Raw genomic sequence first — 17,791 nt, 5'->3', positions numbered from 1 at the left:
TAATTAATGTACAGCTACCTTCCTTAATGAGAATTGGATAGGTTTATATATATTTTGTGCAGTGACACTTGTTAACGACAGTCAAAAATGCTGGGCAGTTCAGAGCAAAACAAATGCTACATACTATTTGTGGAAAACAATGCGACTATTAATATAGTGCGACCCCAAACTTGTTTGATTTTGAGTTTATCAAAAAAACTTTATGGATTGTAAATCACAATTCAAGTACTCAGCACTTGAAAATTATAAAAATTATTAAATTTTTAGTCCATGTTTACTTTCATCAGTAGAGTGATACACATGATCTCTTTTGAAACACCAAACCACACTGCTATAGATGATATTTTGTACACATTGTCCAGCTTTGGAAACCCCAAAAAAAAATTAACTTTTATGTGCGGGCTTACAGTGCAGTTATTCTGGCAGAAATTTTAATTTCCAGTATTTGCTCGAGTTTTACAAATACTGTATCATACATCATATGACAGGCAACAATATTTGCTAAAAAAAAAAAAACATGTTGAAGCAATGCTTATCCGTTGGAACATCTGTACAAATTGTGTTGGGCGAAAAGTTAAAGGATTAGAACGCGTGCGAAGGCGAGCCCCGTGTGTGTCTCGGCAGGGGCGCAACAACAAAATTTCCAAAACGGGGGACAATATACCTTTTTATAAAGAATCATCGATTCCCCCTGTTGAAGCGGGGGGTCCGGGGGTCCTACCCCGGGAAAATTTGTGTTTCAAGGTGAAAAATGGTGCTATTTAAGCAGTTTTATTATCTAAAAATTGATTACACAGCACTTTATTTGCCCCCGTTTGCCCCCCACTTCAAGGTTTCAGAGGGGGGGCAAAATACCCTTCCCCCCCCCCCCCTTGTTGTTGCGCCCCTGTAGTCTCGGGGCCGGCGCACGGCTGAGGCGACGTGTTGTGTGCTCAGTGGCGGCGTGAGCTCGGGCAGCGCGGGCAAGCACACGGCCAGCCTCGAGTCGACACGCCTGGACGACGAGCACCGCCTCATCGCGCGCTACGCGGCGAGGCTGGCCGCCGAGGCGCGAGGCGCGGTGAGTCGCGCCCGCTGTCCCTCTCTCTCTCTCTCTCTCTCTCTCGCCGGCTGTCTGCGCAGTTGTGTCGAAACCCTTGCAGTCGTGACGTCGTGGCACTCTTTATTCTGCTACGTCCTGTCTTGCAAATAAAATTCATTTCTATAGCACCTCGTATAGTTTTTTAAGTGTACACCGCTGAAGTCTGTCTCTTTTGTGCGATTAGCGTTGGATTACAGTTGAGGTTATTTATTTAAAATACAGTATGTATATGCAGCCTTACATGTATGTAACTTCTTATAAAAAATAGTGGTACTATACTAATGGCGATTTGGGACTATTGAATGTTCCCATTTATCTTAACTTACAACAATTAAAAAAAAAGAAGCTATTTCTTCAAGAGGAGTACATAAAAATAATTTTTCAATGATGCTTTTTTTTTTTTTTTTTTTTACTTACTGTATTCTACAGTTCACTTTTAAAATCGCTTTATTCTTTTTTTTTTTTTTAGAGCTTTTATTGTGTATATAATTTAGGAAATATAAATTTTCTTCTTTTGTTTTATTTTTCCCTTTTAATACCATACATACGGCAAATAATAACCTTTAGAAATTTGTAATCCGTGCCCAGGGTGGAAAAAAAGTTTTAATGTTTAATTTGTTTTTATAAGTTGCAGATCAACTATCTGTCCATTATTTTTTTATATATTCTATAATTAAATTAATGGGTGGAGTCATGTGTCTTTACAGGTGTAGAGTGTATATGCTACAATTTCACTTAATGCACTTGCCTGCCTGTTTTTTTTTTGCATTTTTCCTTGTTTAGTTGTTCATATTTGCCAGGCAATGCATGTTATTAATTCTAGCAATAATCTTGGAGTAATCTGATTGTCCTTACTTTAAATATGAGGTGAAAATTTTAAAAGAATAATTTAAATGATTCATTTATTAGCAGATGCCGGGGTTTGAAGACATGTTTTTTTTACTAATAAAAATTTGACACATTTTTTTTAATAGACCATAAATTAAACTGTAAATAAAAGCTATTCAGTAATTTTTTTTTTCCGTACTTCATTTTATTTCAAATAATTATGCTGCATTTGGATTGTAAAATAGTTTAAAATGTGATTGATGCAGGTACCCAAAAAATTATTTGGTGTCATACTTGTATGAGTTTTCAGACAACTCATTCAGTTGAAACCAGTGCTGAGAAGTAATTAATTACAAGTAGGACTGTCAGTAATGGTTAACATTTCACATTTATAAAATGACAAAATCTTTTGTCAGTTCGGAACAACCCAGTTGAAAAGTCACCAGAATTGTTTGTAATTGTAATTTATTTGTTCTGTTTTGCATTTCTGCTGGGCTTGGTTAGTGTTTCTCACTACTTTTTTTTTCTCCCACTCCGGCAGTTATATATATTTTTTTTTACAACGAAAAATAAAATAGTGTTTTGTATTATATTCATTACATTATTTTATGGATGGCTTTTATGTGGAATAACTAAACCTTGAAAGGGTTGTTCTTAATCACTGATTTGCAACATTTTAACCACCATAAAAATTCAAATTTTTTTTTCCAATTGCATAGTAATCATTTTGAATTAAATGCAGTATGGTTTTTTTTTGCCATCTTGCTTACATGAAATTTACTGAAGTAAGTTATCTTAATTGAATCCGAACAGTTTCGAACACTTGATGGCTACATGTGCTCACTTTTTGTGTGACTTAATTCATTTTGATTTTTTTTTGTATGGTTACTTTTCAGAGAAAGTAAATAATATAGTGCACTAATGGTCTTACAGTAAAATTTTTTATCAAGAGCTAAAATGTATAACTTTCAGAGTTTTGGTTGTGATGACCAAATTCTCAAGTTGCATGATTGCAAAACAAGTACAAGATTAAATGGTACAGTACACTCCCGATTATCCGCGAAATTAAGTGGCAGGGCCACCGCGGATAGTGAAAATCGTGGATAATCCGCAAAAGAGCCGAAAATGGGAAACAAAAAAAAAACATTAATTTCAACTTAAAAATCTAAACATTTATGTACAGTAAAAGTTACAATTAACAGTAAAAAATTTTAAATGATGCTTAAACTATAGTATTTAACTGAATAATTAACATAAAAGTGCTCAACCATAAAACTAGAAACAAAGTGTGACAGAGACAAAAATAGCAACGCATGCCAGCCTACTGCGTGAGTTCTGAGAAGGCCTGTGCATTTTACTGTATACTGCACGCAATACACTCGTCAGTAGAGTTCAAATTTGCTCACTTGTAATAAAATACAGATTTACATATGTGTTGTATTTTTTCGTAGCATGCGCGGATAATAGGGAGTTTACTGTATTTTGTTTAATTTCATCCGCTACTGAGAGAATATCACGTACTGACACGTACTTTGTAAATCAGATCTAGTTTGTTAGCGAGCTGTAAGTAACAGCTGTAAGCTGTAAATCAGCTGGTGTGTGAACTGATTATCTTCACACGATTGCCATTCGTTGATTACAGCTCATGCAAAAGACACTGCTGTGCTTTGTTCTTCATGAGACGAACAGTTTGTTGCAGCTGCCGTCAAGTATTCGATACTGTGTTGAATTACAGGTTCACAATTTTGAATGTTCGCAGGCTTTCACGGCCATTGTCTGAAGTAGCTTGGCTTCTGGGTTGTAGCCATGTCCATGGCAAATAATACCTACTGTAGGCAACTGCTCCCTGATGATGGTGACATGCATGTCGACCGAAACGTTGGTGCATTATTTGCCATGGACATGGCTACAACCCAGAAGCCAAGCTACTTCTCACAATTTTGAAGTTGAAGAAGCTCCTAGGAATTGCTTATTTGTAGTAAAGCATTAAGCTTTGCTAGCGGTAACTTTTTTATAATGTTCTGGCCAAACCTCTGTTGTGTAATCTACCATTAAGAGCTTAAACCATAAAATGAAAAATTCAACCTGCCATGACCGTGAGTCGTAATCCTCAAATGTTTTAATTACCATATAAATTTAAGACCTTGAATTTAAATTTACCTCATTCAAAAGACAAGCTCAATTGTAAGATTTTACATATACATGTGGTCCCAGGGCATGTCCACAAATGAAAAAAAAAAAAATGGTAGTACTCAATAATTTTTCAAAATCATGCAGAGTGAAGAATGCAAAAGTTTTAGAGCAGTACAAATGTATCTGATTCGGATGAATCCTTGTATTGTTAAAGTTTTGCTGAGAAAAGGTTAAGAAAACCATCGGCATGGGTATCAACTTCACATATCGTAATGAATGGCCAGAAAATATCTAATTAGTAAATGTAATAAGCCTAGCTGAAAGCTAGATACAAAAGCTCAGGTCGTAGCAAGTCAGAAAGGGGCGGCTCCAGGAAGCCTACTCGGGAGGGTATCGTACAAAGGATGCAGCTGCAAGACAGAAGTCAGAGAGTGGCCTTGGAATACGTACAAATTTACTGTCTCAAATATACAAAACATTTATATTTTCATATAACTTATTGTTAAAAATATGTTTAACACATGAATTTAAGTATTTAAATAAACATTATGTATACATTTAAATAACACACACACCTACATACATACATATATCATCTCTTAGCAATCAATACCGCCTAACTGACCTATTTTAACAAAATTAACTTATTGGTTCCAATGCATTCTAGCGGACTTTTCAAATTCACCGATACAACTTTGACAGCAAATATTCTAATTCTAGAGATAGCAGCACCATCACACATAAATGGAACCGCCTAAATGCACTAAGCAGACTACTAACTGCAGTATGCTCCATGCTGAGGTAATAAGAAAGTAGTTGGCTACCTTCGCTTTATAGTAAAAAAAAGTAATAAATTTGTTGTTTAAATATGCACTATGCTTTATAAAAATAAGCATTTTTTTTAACCTCTTGTAAAATTACTGAAGTGTTAATTAGGCGGTTTTGTTAGCTAAGTGATGATATATCCCCTCAAAAATAAATAAAAACCTAATAAAAACATTTGTACTCTAAATGGGCTGAATCCCCCTCCCTCTGTTTTTTTTTCCTCTTTGTAGCTACACGTGAGCTAGACTAAATACAAAACTGGCCTCTTGAGGTCTTTCAAAAAATGACAAATTAATATTAAAAAAAGGCCCTAAAACTGCTAAAATTGAAAACATTGATGGGATAGTGAAAACTATATAAGGATGCCTGCAGCAAAGACTTTCTGATAGTCGCTCTGTATCATGTTGTCAGGTGGCCAGGGCTTGGCATTACACTTGCCACAGAGAGCAGAGAGCTAGCTGCCTCTGTCTGCGTGACGTAATCAGGATGTGTTTCAGGGTGTGGGTTGTTTCCCGGAAGTGTAAGAACCTAACCAAAATGGGTGCGGGACCTCCGGGGAGGCTGCGTGGGTTGCCTGGGTCCTGAGGGAACGACCTGTAGAGGAGTTGTGTAGTCTGGTGGCAAAAAAAAATGTGAGACCGAAGGTGGACACCGTTGATGTCAAAGCGAGGATTAGAAACCAGGTGATAACGGAGAAATAAAACGGCAAACTGCAGTCACGCTCAGGCGTGTTGGATGTTGAACAAAGACATCAAGTAGCATCATGCCGTGCTCAATGTTAAAAAAAAAATGTCTGGGAAAAAAATATTGTACTGTTTTTGATTCAAGGAAAGAGTTCTATTAGACTTTGTGAAGCCCATGGCACACAGGACTATATTTTCTACGATATTTTTTTATTAGATTCACTGTAAGTTTTGTAATGGGCTGAGCTGCGAGATAGCTACTGGATTCACAACTGATCTGTTGCATGTGAGACAGGTTTCCTTGTGAGGTCTGTCACATTGTGGAGTAAGAAAGCCATGACAGCATTATGAAGGGCCTCACATACTTTGACTCTTGTAAATAAATTATGAAATGCAACATCATCATTGTTTATATTTTTGATTAAAACGTATGACTTTATGATTACAAAATAAAAAATATTAACTGCTACTACACGTAACACCATAACGTACTCAATGGCAGTATTCGCATGGTTGGCTATATTTTGTGCAGGAGACTCTTAAGTATGACTCTTGTGCGAATTTGTAATATATTAAACATGCATTTGTTACTTCTTTTTTTTTATAAGTCCAATAGCCTAAAATTTGATGACGTACCAACCTAACAGTAAATCAAGGACTTGCTGATCCCGAGGTCTTGGAACGCAGGATTGTGAACCTGTATGCATAGTTGTGCATGTGTGCACATTGCGGTATAGAAGTGTACGCTTTGCGGAGCTCAGTTGCAGCTGTGTATGACTTTTAACTTGTGTGTTCTAACTGTGTTTGGCTTTTAACACTTGCTTGTTCTCTTTGTCCATCCCTCTGAATGTTCGCCAGCCGGTGCCGCAAGCCTTAAGGACCTTTCCCCCGGCTCACGTAGTATGTATTTATCATTTTGTTATTGGCTTTGTTTAAATAATGCACATATATTTTTCCCGTGTTCACTTCGTTTGCAATGGTCAGCTGCCAGTTGTGTGTGTAGTTCTGTAATCAGCGTAAAAGTGTAACTGCAGGTTTGCATGGTCAGCGTTATGTTCAACCTGCATCCGACAGTATTGATTAGTAGGCATCAACGTAGGTGTGTGATAAAAAATACTCCTATTTCCAAGACTAATATCACAGTTATCACCAACTGCTTCCAGCCTACGTCCGGGTCTAAAAAGTAAAATGCATAGGTCTTCCTCTCTCCCTCCACCATTCCTCCTCCTTCGCTCTGTTCCTTTCTTCTCCTTTCCTGCACTCCTTTAACTATCTGCTCTTCCCACGTCCTACCTGGTCTTCCTTGGAGTATTCTTCCTGTGTACAACTGCGTCATTTTCTTGGGAAGCCTTTCTTATCTACAATTTTTTTCGTATGACAGTAAGAAAGTATTTTTTTTTTAATTCCTTGTAATTCGTAGGTAAGGCAGAAAATAAACCATCATGGTATTTTGGTAATTGGTATCGGTAGTTTTTTTTTTTTTTAACTATTTATTAGTGTGAATGAATGTTTGACATCTCATTAACAGCATTGTCATCAGAGAGGAGAGGTGAATTGATGTGAATGGCGCATCATGGAGGAAACTGGGACTATCCAGAGAAACGCCAATTGGCTTGCGTGAAATGTCCGCAAAAAACCATCCGGGGCTTGACTGGGCCGGGAGTCAAACCCGGATCGCTGGCCTCGGTGGGCGGTAAGTGATCTGATGATCACTCAACCACTCATGAACAACCGATGAAGTCGTGTGGATGCATCACTCATTTTTTATTGTGATGTGTGTTTGGGTTAGGCTTTTGTGAATCCTGTTTTTTTTAATTAAAAAACAAATTTCTAATTAAATATCAAATTATTCATGACTATCAAATATTTTTGCATCAATTTCAAACATATAGTGAAACAGATTTTTTTTAGACTTCACAGGAGTCCCAAGAAAATTTTATTCAAAATTCTATGAAATTAAACTTTAATAGAGTGGTTTAAAAAAAATAAGAAAATAAATGACCTTGCAATGCATTTTCTTCACCAGTAAAATTTTTAAGTTTGAAAATTTTTTATTTTGATCCTTCTGATATTATATTCATTTACATAATTTTTAATTGTAGTCACAAATTATTTGTTACATTTTGAAGAGAAAAAAATCTATGTATTATGATGCATAAAACCAATTCATATTTCTCACTTAACCTTCTTAGCTTCATACGCATTACCTTTTTTTTTCATTAATATTTTGTATGTGTGAGTTCCACTTGGCGTATCTGTTGGTAACCAATAATCAAAAAAATAAATTTTAATTTTGAAATGTTAAATCGAGGATTGAATTATTAATTAATTTTGAATTTTTTTTTTGGTTCTTTTCAGACCCTTAGTTGGGTGTTGTGCACTCGCATTTCTGGTTTGTTTATTTCCGTGCACCTGGCGGGTGACGATGTAGTGTGTGTGGTTGTGTGGAACGAGTGGGGAGTGTGTGACGCCGTGTCGGTGCGCGCAGGGACGCGCCCCCTCGGAGGGCAGCCTGAGCCTGGACACGTCTCGCGCCCAGCGGGAGCTCATCAGCCAGCTGGAGGCGAAGAACCGCGAGATCATGCGCGAGATTGCAAGGTTAAGGTATTGCTAGTCACTGTCGTAGCAGCCGCGGCCGGATCCCGGCGGCGGCCGGGCCTGGTCCCCTGACCCAAGCTTTGCATCGGGAGCTTCGGTTCCGGGAGCCCGCCTCACCCGCTGTCTGCGACGGAACAACCCACTTGAACCGACTGCATGGTGGTTTTCAATTGTTACAATTTCCAAAATTCGGTAATACACGACCAGATACACCCGTACACAAGTGTTACTGGATACTTTACCTAACTGGGTAGGGTCTAATTCTAATCTGTGGTTGCATTATGGCAGAGAGTATTATTATGCCCGTGCGAAAGCTTCGACTAGGCAGATCAAATTGAATTTTTTTTTTTTAAATTTCTGTTCAACTTCACCAGAAAATTTGCAATTTTTTTTTTTTATTATAAGCTTTGAAAGTGATGTGAAGCTTTGCATTTGTTCAAGTTCAAAGTTTGCTTTAGAGGATGCATAAAAATTGATTCAATGCGTTGTTATTTTATCATTTCTATTGAATGGTGTTAAAATATAGGGCCCAAATGGTTTTATAATGAGAACAAACATTAAAATTATTAAATTTTTTTTAAAATTAATTCCCTATTTTATGAAATACCTAAGTGTTATACAGCCATGCTGAGAAAAATATTCACAATTTGATTTGATATCAAAATATTTTAAACATGAATTTGATATTTGCTTCACATAACAAAACTGTATCCACACAGTCCTAGAAGTGAATACGTAAATAATTTTAATGGCGCATTATCATTATTATTATTTTTAACTAAAAGCATGATTAGTTCTTAAGGTCTATTAGTATGAACAAACTACAAATCAGTGGTGGAAGTAGAACTCGTTTAATTGGCCTACTCTTGATTCCTTTAAGACTGTTCAGATGGAATATTTTTTGGTACCTTGAAGATTCAGTTTGACTTTTAATTGTTTAAACAGCTTTTACCAATTAGGTAATCTCAGTTTGAAAAGTTTTTCCTTATTTTAAATTATGTTGCATTAATTAGGTATGTTTCCGAAGAAAACATGCTAAAACTGTAAGGTAAAAATATGTATTACAAGTATGAGAACTTAATTCTTGTTGTTGTTAAATTTTGGTAGTTAACAAACTCTGGTGGGTAACTATCTATTTTTCTTGTAGTGGAGAAGACCAAAAATTACCACAGAAATAATAATTTGTTACAACTAACATCCTGATGCAAAGCTTTGTCAGGATAGAGTATTTAGTAGTTGTAAATGTTATCTTGATGTATGTATGATGTGTGTACATTTTTAATTTTGTACTAATTTTTTTTTGTACGGGAGGGAGAAATGGGGCAATAAAATTGCTAAGGAGCACAGTAAAATTTATGGGAAACTTTATGTTTGTACCAAGCTAGGTTTTGTTTTTTTCAGTTTGGTAAGTACAGCGTTCATAGTGTAGCAATTTAAACTTTTCACTTCGAAGTAGTGTTCTGTTGCAGAGTAAAATGTCTTCTTATTTCATTGGGAACAAATATAAGTAGGAAGCAATCTTTAAAAACTTAATTATTTGTTTACTATTACCAATATATTTTTAATAAATAATTTATTGTAAATAAAGTAGAGTATTTTTTGATATGAGTTGAGTTATTTTTCCTTAACTATATGAGTCGGGTAATGTAATACTAATTTTTGATTGAAGCAGTCCAAAGAAAATTTATAAAATTGGTTAACCTTATATACAGGCCAACCTCTCTCTTCTTCATCTTGAAATTAAATAATATATAGCAGTATCAATAATAACGGTAGGTAACGAAGTAATATTCTTCTACAGCGAAAGGTCTCTAACCAAGCACGGCCATGCTAGATTATCTAACGTCATTTGTAATAAAAACAATATATTATATGTTTTATGTTTGTATTTGATTATTTTTAATTTTTTATATTATAAATTATTTTATACGGTTTTTGTTAGTATTAAACTTGGATGTTAAATTGGTAGATGATTTATCAGTAAGGACAAGATTATACGGTGACTAGCAATAAAACTGAAATAACACTGAAAAGCATATCATATCACATCATAACACCAAATACAAGTTAATACACCAAATTGCATGGAAATTCAGGTTATATAATGGAATTAAGTAGCATCTAACCCAAAATTAATCGAAATCATTAAAAAGTAATCTTTAAATGTTTGAAATTCAAGGAACGTCACATCCGGAAAAAATATTGCCTGGATCAGCAAAATCTATTTAATTGGTTTTACTGTGCATATCTTATTGAATCACTTTTAAAAAACAAATGCTTGCCAATGTATTTTTATTGTTCCGAATTTATCCGTTTTGGACCAATTAATCACAAATTATTTTATCATAAAATTGCAGCACCATTAATTTTGTGGAGTAGGCATCACAAAACAGCTTTTATAAAAATAGAAACCATAAAATCTTGTCTCTGCTCATCAGTAATTGCTGTACTATTTGTAATTTTTTTTAGTTTGTAATTTTATGTTTGATGTCTAGATATCAGTTATTGCACGTTGTTCATGTCTCGTGGTTCAGCCTAAGAGAAGGCGTACGTGCCTTAAGGGCTCCGCCCACCCGGACACACATGCGGTGCGCAGAGCTTCAGGAAAAACAACGCCATTTCAAAACTACTCGAGATATCCGAGTGGGGGGTCTGCTCACGAAAAGCATTTCAGAGTTCGCCGAGGGCCGAAAAGTACTTTGATGATTTCGGATTAAGTTTATAAACTGTATTTTCGGAAGAGTTAAAATGGCTGAAACACATGGTTTTTGGAGTAATTTTCAGGCGTAAGACAACCGGTACAGATTCTTGAAAGCGCTTAGAGGGACCTTGCATTACACCTTTATCTTCATTTCTCGGCCATACATTTTTTAGCACACGTTTTCACACTAGTATACATGAGACATCATGGTGCTCATTGTATTCGTACATCCGCTTGGTTAGCCATGCAGGCAAATATACCACGGTCGCAGCTCAAATTCCGCAGTTGTACTGTGACGACGAGAGAGGAGACTCCGCGCTGGAAGCACCGGCCAGTCCCGACGAGGCCGGGGGCAGGCGGAGCGGGGGCGGCGTGCAGGCACGGCCGTGTGCTGGGTGCGCAGGAGGCAGCAGGAGCTGGAGGCGGCGGGGGCCGGCGGGGGCGGCGGCGAGGAGAACCCGGCGCTCATGGCGGAGCTGCGGGCCCTCAGGCAGCGCAAGGACGAGCTGGAGAGCCACCTGGGCGCGCTGCAGGACTCGCGCCGCCAGCTCATGGTGCAGCTCGAAGGGCTCATGAAGCTGCTGAAGGTGAGGTCCCGGCCCGGAGCCTCGTGAGCGCGCCCCCTCCTCGCCCTCCGGCCCTCTCCTCTCCCCCCGCGGCGCTCGCCCTGGGACCCGGCCGTACGCGCAGTCCTACAGGGTCGATTCCCCCTCTGCCTTCTTCCATACAAGTAGAAAACTCGAGCGACTTCAGACCACGCTTGACTTTCATGTTGTTTCAATTTTATTTTGTAAACATTTATATAATTCCGTGGGGTTATGGAAGAGAGGGTCAAGTCGAAAAAAAACCAAATTTCAAGAGAGGTGGAAGAAGGTCGAAGGATCATTTGAAGGATACGCCTTTTGACACAATTATACTGTGGTTTGTAGTTCTGTGTTGCCTGTACAATATATCAATAATCAATAGTATAACGACTAATATTTGATCGTGAAAATAATATTAGACTTTCTTACACCTCTCTTAAAATTTGATGTTTTTTGACTTAACCCTCTCTTCCATAACACCACAGAATTCTACTGACTTTTTTTTAATATCAGATTAAAACCACACTTTTGATGACTTTACCAAGACTTCAGAAATACTTTAATTGAAAGCATTTAAAAGTCTAATCCTAATGTTTCTCAAAATTTCTGACTCACCATTCAACTAGGCGGTTTTACAAACGTCAGATCTAACAGTGTCCTTAATCTGCTGGCCCGGTGGAAGGATAGGTTTCACGCAGTGAACACTCTTTGGCACAGTTCAGCCCTTTTATATCACATCCGTCATCAGATGTAAACCACGCCGTGCATTGCGAGTAGAACAACATAGCCATAAGCAAGGTGTGAGAAACTTATTGCAGCTATGTATTTATGAGCTTTTTAAAATTGGATGTTTGAATGTGTAAAACTTAGAAATTCAAATCTAAATATCTAACTTTTTCACTGTGTTTTGTAGCCATGTTCTTCTCTCTGCAACGCACAGTGCAGTTTGTTTGAAAGTGATTCTGTGGAAAATGTCTGGATCACACTTTAGTTAGGATGAGCTTCATAAAAAAGGAGTGTAAAATAATGGAATCAAATGATATTAATTTTGATTGAAATATTTCTCGGTTATAAAGCCTAAGTTTATACTTCAACTTTTTTTAATGTGACAATAACATTAAATAATACTGAAAAAAACATGAAGCTACTTTTAATAAAGTGCAGTTAACATGTTTTACTGAATGTTTTAAATAGTACTTGAATCATTTGCTGCTTATTGTTCTGAATATACATCCGAGAATGAATTTTATGTCTTGTGGTTTTAAAATGAATTTTTTGGGCACCAAGTGTGACAGGTAAAAAAAATTCTCAGTTTAGCTGCAAATTTGTTTATGTGCCACTTTCTTTTTTCAACACCGGGCATTCTTGTAAACTTAGGTGTCACATGAGTTTGTTCCGAACACATGAAAGCACCTCAATAAACATACTACGTAACCTCTGTTACTGTTTTATGTCTTTGTGGTCACATATTTGTGACGTGTTTTTTTATTCATCATAATTAATACAAAATAAAACAATGATGATTTTACTTTGACCACCATCTTTTAAACATAGGCATTAACGAAGTTTATTCTTATAAATAAATTAAAGTAGGAAGATTGTGTGTGTATTTCTGTCAACTTAAGAGTTTTTCAAAGATTTTGAACGTCACTTGGCTCAGGAAATCCACCACAAACTCTGCCACAGGTTGTTTAAAATGAATGGAGGTTCCAGTGTGTTCCTAGACCCTTCCTTGTTTTACGGTTGTTTCTGTATTGGCAGTGAAGATGAACTTGAGCTCTGTGGAGACATGCCGAACACAGATGCCGAGAAGTTTTCATGTTGACATTGAAAAATTTTTAAGCAACAAATGACTATGTATTTTCTGAGCTGCTTTTGTGAACACTTTCTTTAACCTCTGAAGACATCCACTTGGTGTCGTTCAGTATGATTAACTGTAGGCAGTTGATGAGTAGCATTCACAGTTCATTTTGAACTTGTTAATTTTCCTGGCCAAATTTAAATATAATCTGTATTATTGATATGAAATTCAGAAAGTGCTAATTCAAATGTGTATTTTCAGCAACATTATCAGTAATCACCATTCACCATTTTGACAAACATCATTTGTCTGGTGAGAATCCAGCATTTTTTTTATTTGACTTACAATTTAATATATTATGTGTTTCAGTTTCAAAAAGGGAATATTTATTAAAAAAAACTTTAATTAGTTTAATTTTGGTTAAGTAAATTACATTCCATTAGGTTATATTTTACAACAGGTATATGTATTGTTTTATTCAATACGTACTTTAATGCTGCTCGTAAATACCACGTATTAAGTAGTGAAATACTATACTTTTATGGAATTTTGAGTTTAAAAAAATGTATTTCATTCACAAGCAGTGTATTTTTGAAAACTTAGTTGTAACAAAGTGTCTGGAAAAAATGTGATTTTATTGTTATAAAAAGGCTATATTTAAGTCGAGTCTTTAAACTTATATATTTATGTTATTGTGCTACACAGTAAATTTAGTATAATGTTATGTTTTTGGTAAAATGATACTTGTTATACCTTAAAAGGGTATTAAATCTGTTCCTTGTAATGTGTGAGGAAGTGAGATTGTTAATGCATTTGTAACATTACTACAGGATCTTTTAGGTGATTTGCTTGCATCCAAATTCAATAAAAAATTCTGTGAACTAGATCTAACATTGGCTGTGTTGTCAAGATATTGCTGTGACGAAGGCAGAAAGCTGGTCATTAAGGGTGTTTTTTCAGTGAAATTAACGTGTAATTTTGACTCAGTATGCTGGAAAAATGAAAACAATACATAATGTGAAATAATGGATTAACCAACCCTTAACTTTAACAGATAACAGGTAGGGTAACACTTACCCATCTGATTGTTTAGAGGTCGGACCAATGGGTACTCATCATCCCCTGAATATTTAATAGGAAAAATTTAATAAATGCATAGTTGCATGATCTTTGTTTACTTGACTAAGTACAGCAAACTCCCTATTATTCATGTTAGTTGGAATGCCAAATGTTCAAAGGAAGTAAAAAAAGAAGAAAAGAAAAAAAAAATTTTTTTCTTCTTTTCTTTAAGACTGATTTTCACATGCCATTTTTTATTTTATTTTATTCGTTTTCTAATATTTACTACGAGTTAAAGGTTATGTTTGTAAATTTAACGTTATGCCTCTCTTGTATTTTTTTTTCCGTCACAAATATTTTCAATGGATATTTACTAAGTTTAATATAATTTGTGTGAAAAGGTTGCGCAAGTGATAGTAATCACAAACACTTTTGCGACTGCAGTGAATTGCTGCATGTTCTTTGTCGCTGGACATAATATTGGATTGTGGGCATGACGGTACTGAAATGAAAATTATCATTTTGTTCGTGAATAATGGTGACTGCTACATTTTGACGAGAATGCAAAAAAAAATTAATATTCATTACAATGGTATTAAAACAAGTTGTAAAAAGCTGCACTATAGAAAAAAAAAGTCAGCTGAGTGTTACTGTTTAAAAACGTTTCTGATAATACTTTGTGTCAGTGATTCCAATGTCTTCTTCGAAAAATCGTTCCGGGAATTTACCAGTGAACTATAAAATAAAACCTGCGTAACACTGTACTGCAATGAAAACCAACAGTAACTATAAATTATTGATGAAACTAAAATTACAAGCAGCGGAGTGAAGGTACTACATATTTATCTGGAACTGTTCACTGCTATGTTTAGCAGTGACGTCTAGCAGTGACGTCTGCTAGTGTGTTTAGCTCAAAAAGCTCGCCACAACTGCCGGTGTTTGGTGTGTTATTCCTGGCTGGATGCACACTGCAGATTAATGGTTCAGTTGGAAACTTAACTGACACACATTTTCTGTGTTTATAATCATGAAGAACAAGGCAAAAATTATATTACTCATATTTATTTAAGATTTCAAAAGACTCACCCTTTGTTGTTTGTTAAACAGGAAACGTGTAAGTTAACCTGTAGTATTGATAAACTTAATTTTCCTATGATAATTAGACTCAGACAATTGTAATTTTTTTTTTCAAGTAATATTGAAGTGATTTTCTAAGAAAAATTATGCCAACTTACTAACAAGGTGCAAGATCTAACTAAAGCGGGAAAACAAGCTATATATGTATATTTTGGGCATAGTAAGTATCACATTCTTTCCAAAATCAATGACTATAGCCTATATAGCCTATAGGGATGTTCGAAAATACGTACATGTATAAAAACTTTTCCAGTTCTTTCCCTCTACTTTTTCCTTTTATTGTTTAGCTAAAGGTCAGGGAATGTCTTAAAATAGGTCCAACTAGTGAATCGTATATTTTAATCTAACATCACCAACTTCTTTCTTCATCAGCATGGCGAAGTACAATTATTACTCTGTCTAGCAGATATAAAAATAAATAAGTATAAAAACGAGCTCGAAATTATGTTTGACTTTACGCCGCTGGCTTTTTCGGTGCGGTCAGGCCGTGGCAGTTGATGTCTGCTGTGGTGACCTAATGGCCAAGGACTGCCCAGCAGTTTTTACGAGATATCTTCCAATTTTGGAAATACTGCAGATCAGAGGGTGGACTGCCCACCACTGCTACCAACCGTCACGGCGGGCAGTTCTAGTGAGGTAGACCTTAATGTCATCTGACAGCCAAGGTCAACAGCCCACACAAAAAAAAAATTGAATGCAGATGGCTCCAATTGAGTCAAACTTCACAATGTGCTGAGCCGTGGAGTTGTGATTAAAGACTTCTCACTGGTAAAACTTTTTTTTTTGCCAGATTTGTTAAATTATGAAAGTAACAGTATGTCCTTGTACAGTAATTTGTCTGAAGAAAAGTACTATTGCGTCTCTTCAAAATTCAAAAACAAATTCGTAATTTTTAATGGCTGTCATATACGTAGTGTGTACGAAGAGGCAAGATACAATTTAGAATGAACAGTTAATTCTCGATGGTGCATTGTTAAATTTTTATTTTCTAATGCAAATTATTCTTCTCACAGGACATTGTGGCCACTGTACAAATGAGTTTCGGAATACTGTAGTTTAATAAAAATGAATAAAGGGAAGTTTGCTGTATTTGTATAGCCAAGGTGACCAGTGAACACACTCACGAAAAGGTACAAATTTAAATTCTTTTACTGGCTTCGGCAATGTTATTTATCTGTCTCATTCAGTTACGCCCAAATGTGTCATACACATGCTATATGAAATGCAAGATATCACTTTTGACAGATATTAAATGTAATATGATGATTCATAAATTGTAATTGTTTTTGGACATTTCGAAGATTGCAAGCATGAAACTGACTATATCAATTTTCATAGTTCACAAGTCATAAACTTGGTCTACTTAGTAGATGTACGTGGAGGTTAGTAGTTTCAAATGAGTAATTACACTTGTTTGATGTGTAGTATCCGTGCATTTGGAGCATGCGTGCATGGCTAGTGCAACACATAGTATGCAGTGCATACTACTATGCACATCAACTGTTTTGCCCCCCTCCCGCCTTTTTTCTTTCTCTCTCTCTCTCTCTCTCTCTCTCTCTCTCTCTCAAAGAAGCAACTCTTGTTTACTTTACCTTTACATTCATGTAGGATAACTAATGTATATTCAGCGCATATGAGAAATCATGACCTGTAAACGAGGTAAAATTTTCACCTCCTTATTATAAGACTCAGGGCAATTGGTCTTTAGCATGGAAGAAGCAAGCACGACATTCTCAACTAGGTACTTTGGGTGCCATCTTACGAGTAAATGATGTGCGTGGAGAATCTGTGAAGATAGACGACTTTTACTGTGCTGTCTGTCAGGACCTGACAGCCATAATGATCCTTGACTCAGGTGGAATCACTTGAAACTACCCTGATTTTAAATTCCGCAGCTTAGAAAAGGATACCATGTAATAATTTAAAACAGGACCCACACAGAACACCAACACTTGCACAGTGTAAGTGTGTGTACAAGGGCAATAATCTAATAAAACAGACTCAAGCTAGTTCAGTATAAAAATAGGTAACTCTAACCCTATTCTGTGCAACAGTGTACTATTACGTTAGATGAGCAGCTAGTTTAAGCTCTTAAAACTTGCATAAAATTCTGGTCTCTAAGTGCAGGACCGTCGAGAGAAACGAAGGGCCCGGGGGCAAACAATTTTGTGTGACTCCCTCCCAATTTCTTAGTGTACAATTTAAAAAAAAAATGGAAAGACTGTAAACATTACAGTAGACATAGCTTTAACTGCCTGTGCGTGTTGCCTAACTTGTAATGTTTCCAAAAAATTATGTCATCAACGGGACTTTTTATTTTGTCCTGCTCTCGGGGCAAACGCATGCATTCAAAAAATTCTC

At 36.1% G+C, this 17,791-nt stretch overlaps 1 protein-coding gene across 1 annotated transcript in view; it reads left to right on the top strand.

Moving 5' to 3' along the window:
• Positions 1 to 17,791, top strand: part of LOC134528405 (dystrobrevin beta-like) — a 144,112-nt gene that overhangs the window by 104,909 nt on the left and 21,412 nt on the right. The window contains exons 10-13 of the mRNA XM_063362004.1: positions 937 to 1,060; positions 6,409 to 6,450; positions 8,039 to 8,154; positions 11,253 to 11,436. Coding sequence (XP_063218074.1) covers positions 937 to 1,060; positions 6,409 to 6,450; positions 8,039 to 8,154; positions 11,253 to 11,436 — 466 coding nt within the window. The remainder of the gene's footprint in view (positions 1 to 936; positions 1,061 to 6,408; positions 6,451 to 8,038; positions 8,155 to 11,252; positions 11,437 to 17,791) is intronic.

This window comes from Bacillus rossius, chromosome 1, assembly GCF_032445375.1.
Source record: "Bacillus rossius redtenbacheri isolate Brsri chromosome 1, Brsri_v3, whole genome shotgun sequence".
Classification (NCBI taxonomy): Eukaryota; Metazoa; Arthropoda; class Insecta; order Phasmatodea; family Bacillidae; genus Bacillus; species Bacillus rossius.
The sequence above is the reverse complement of the archived record's forward strand: the minus strand, read 5'-3'. Positions and strand labels throughout refer to the sequence as shown.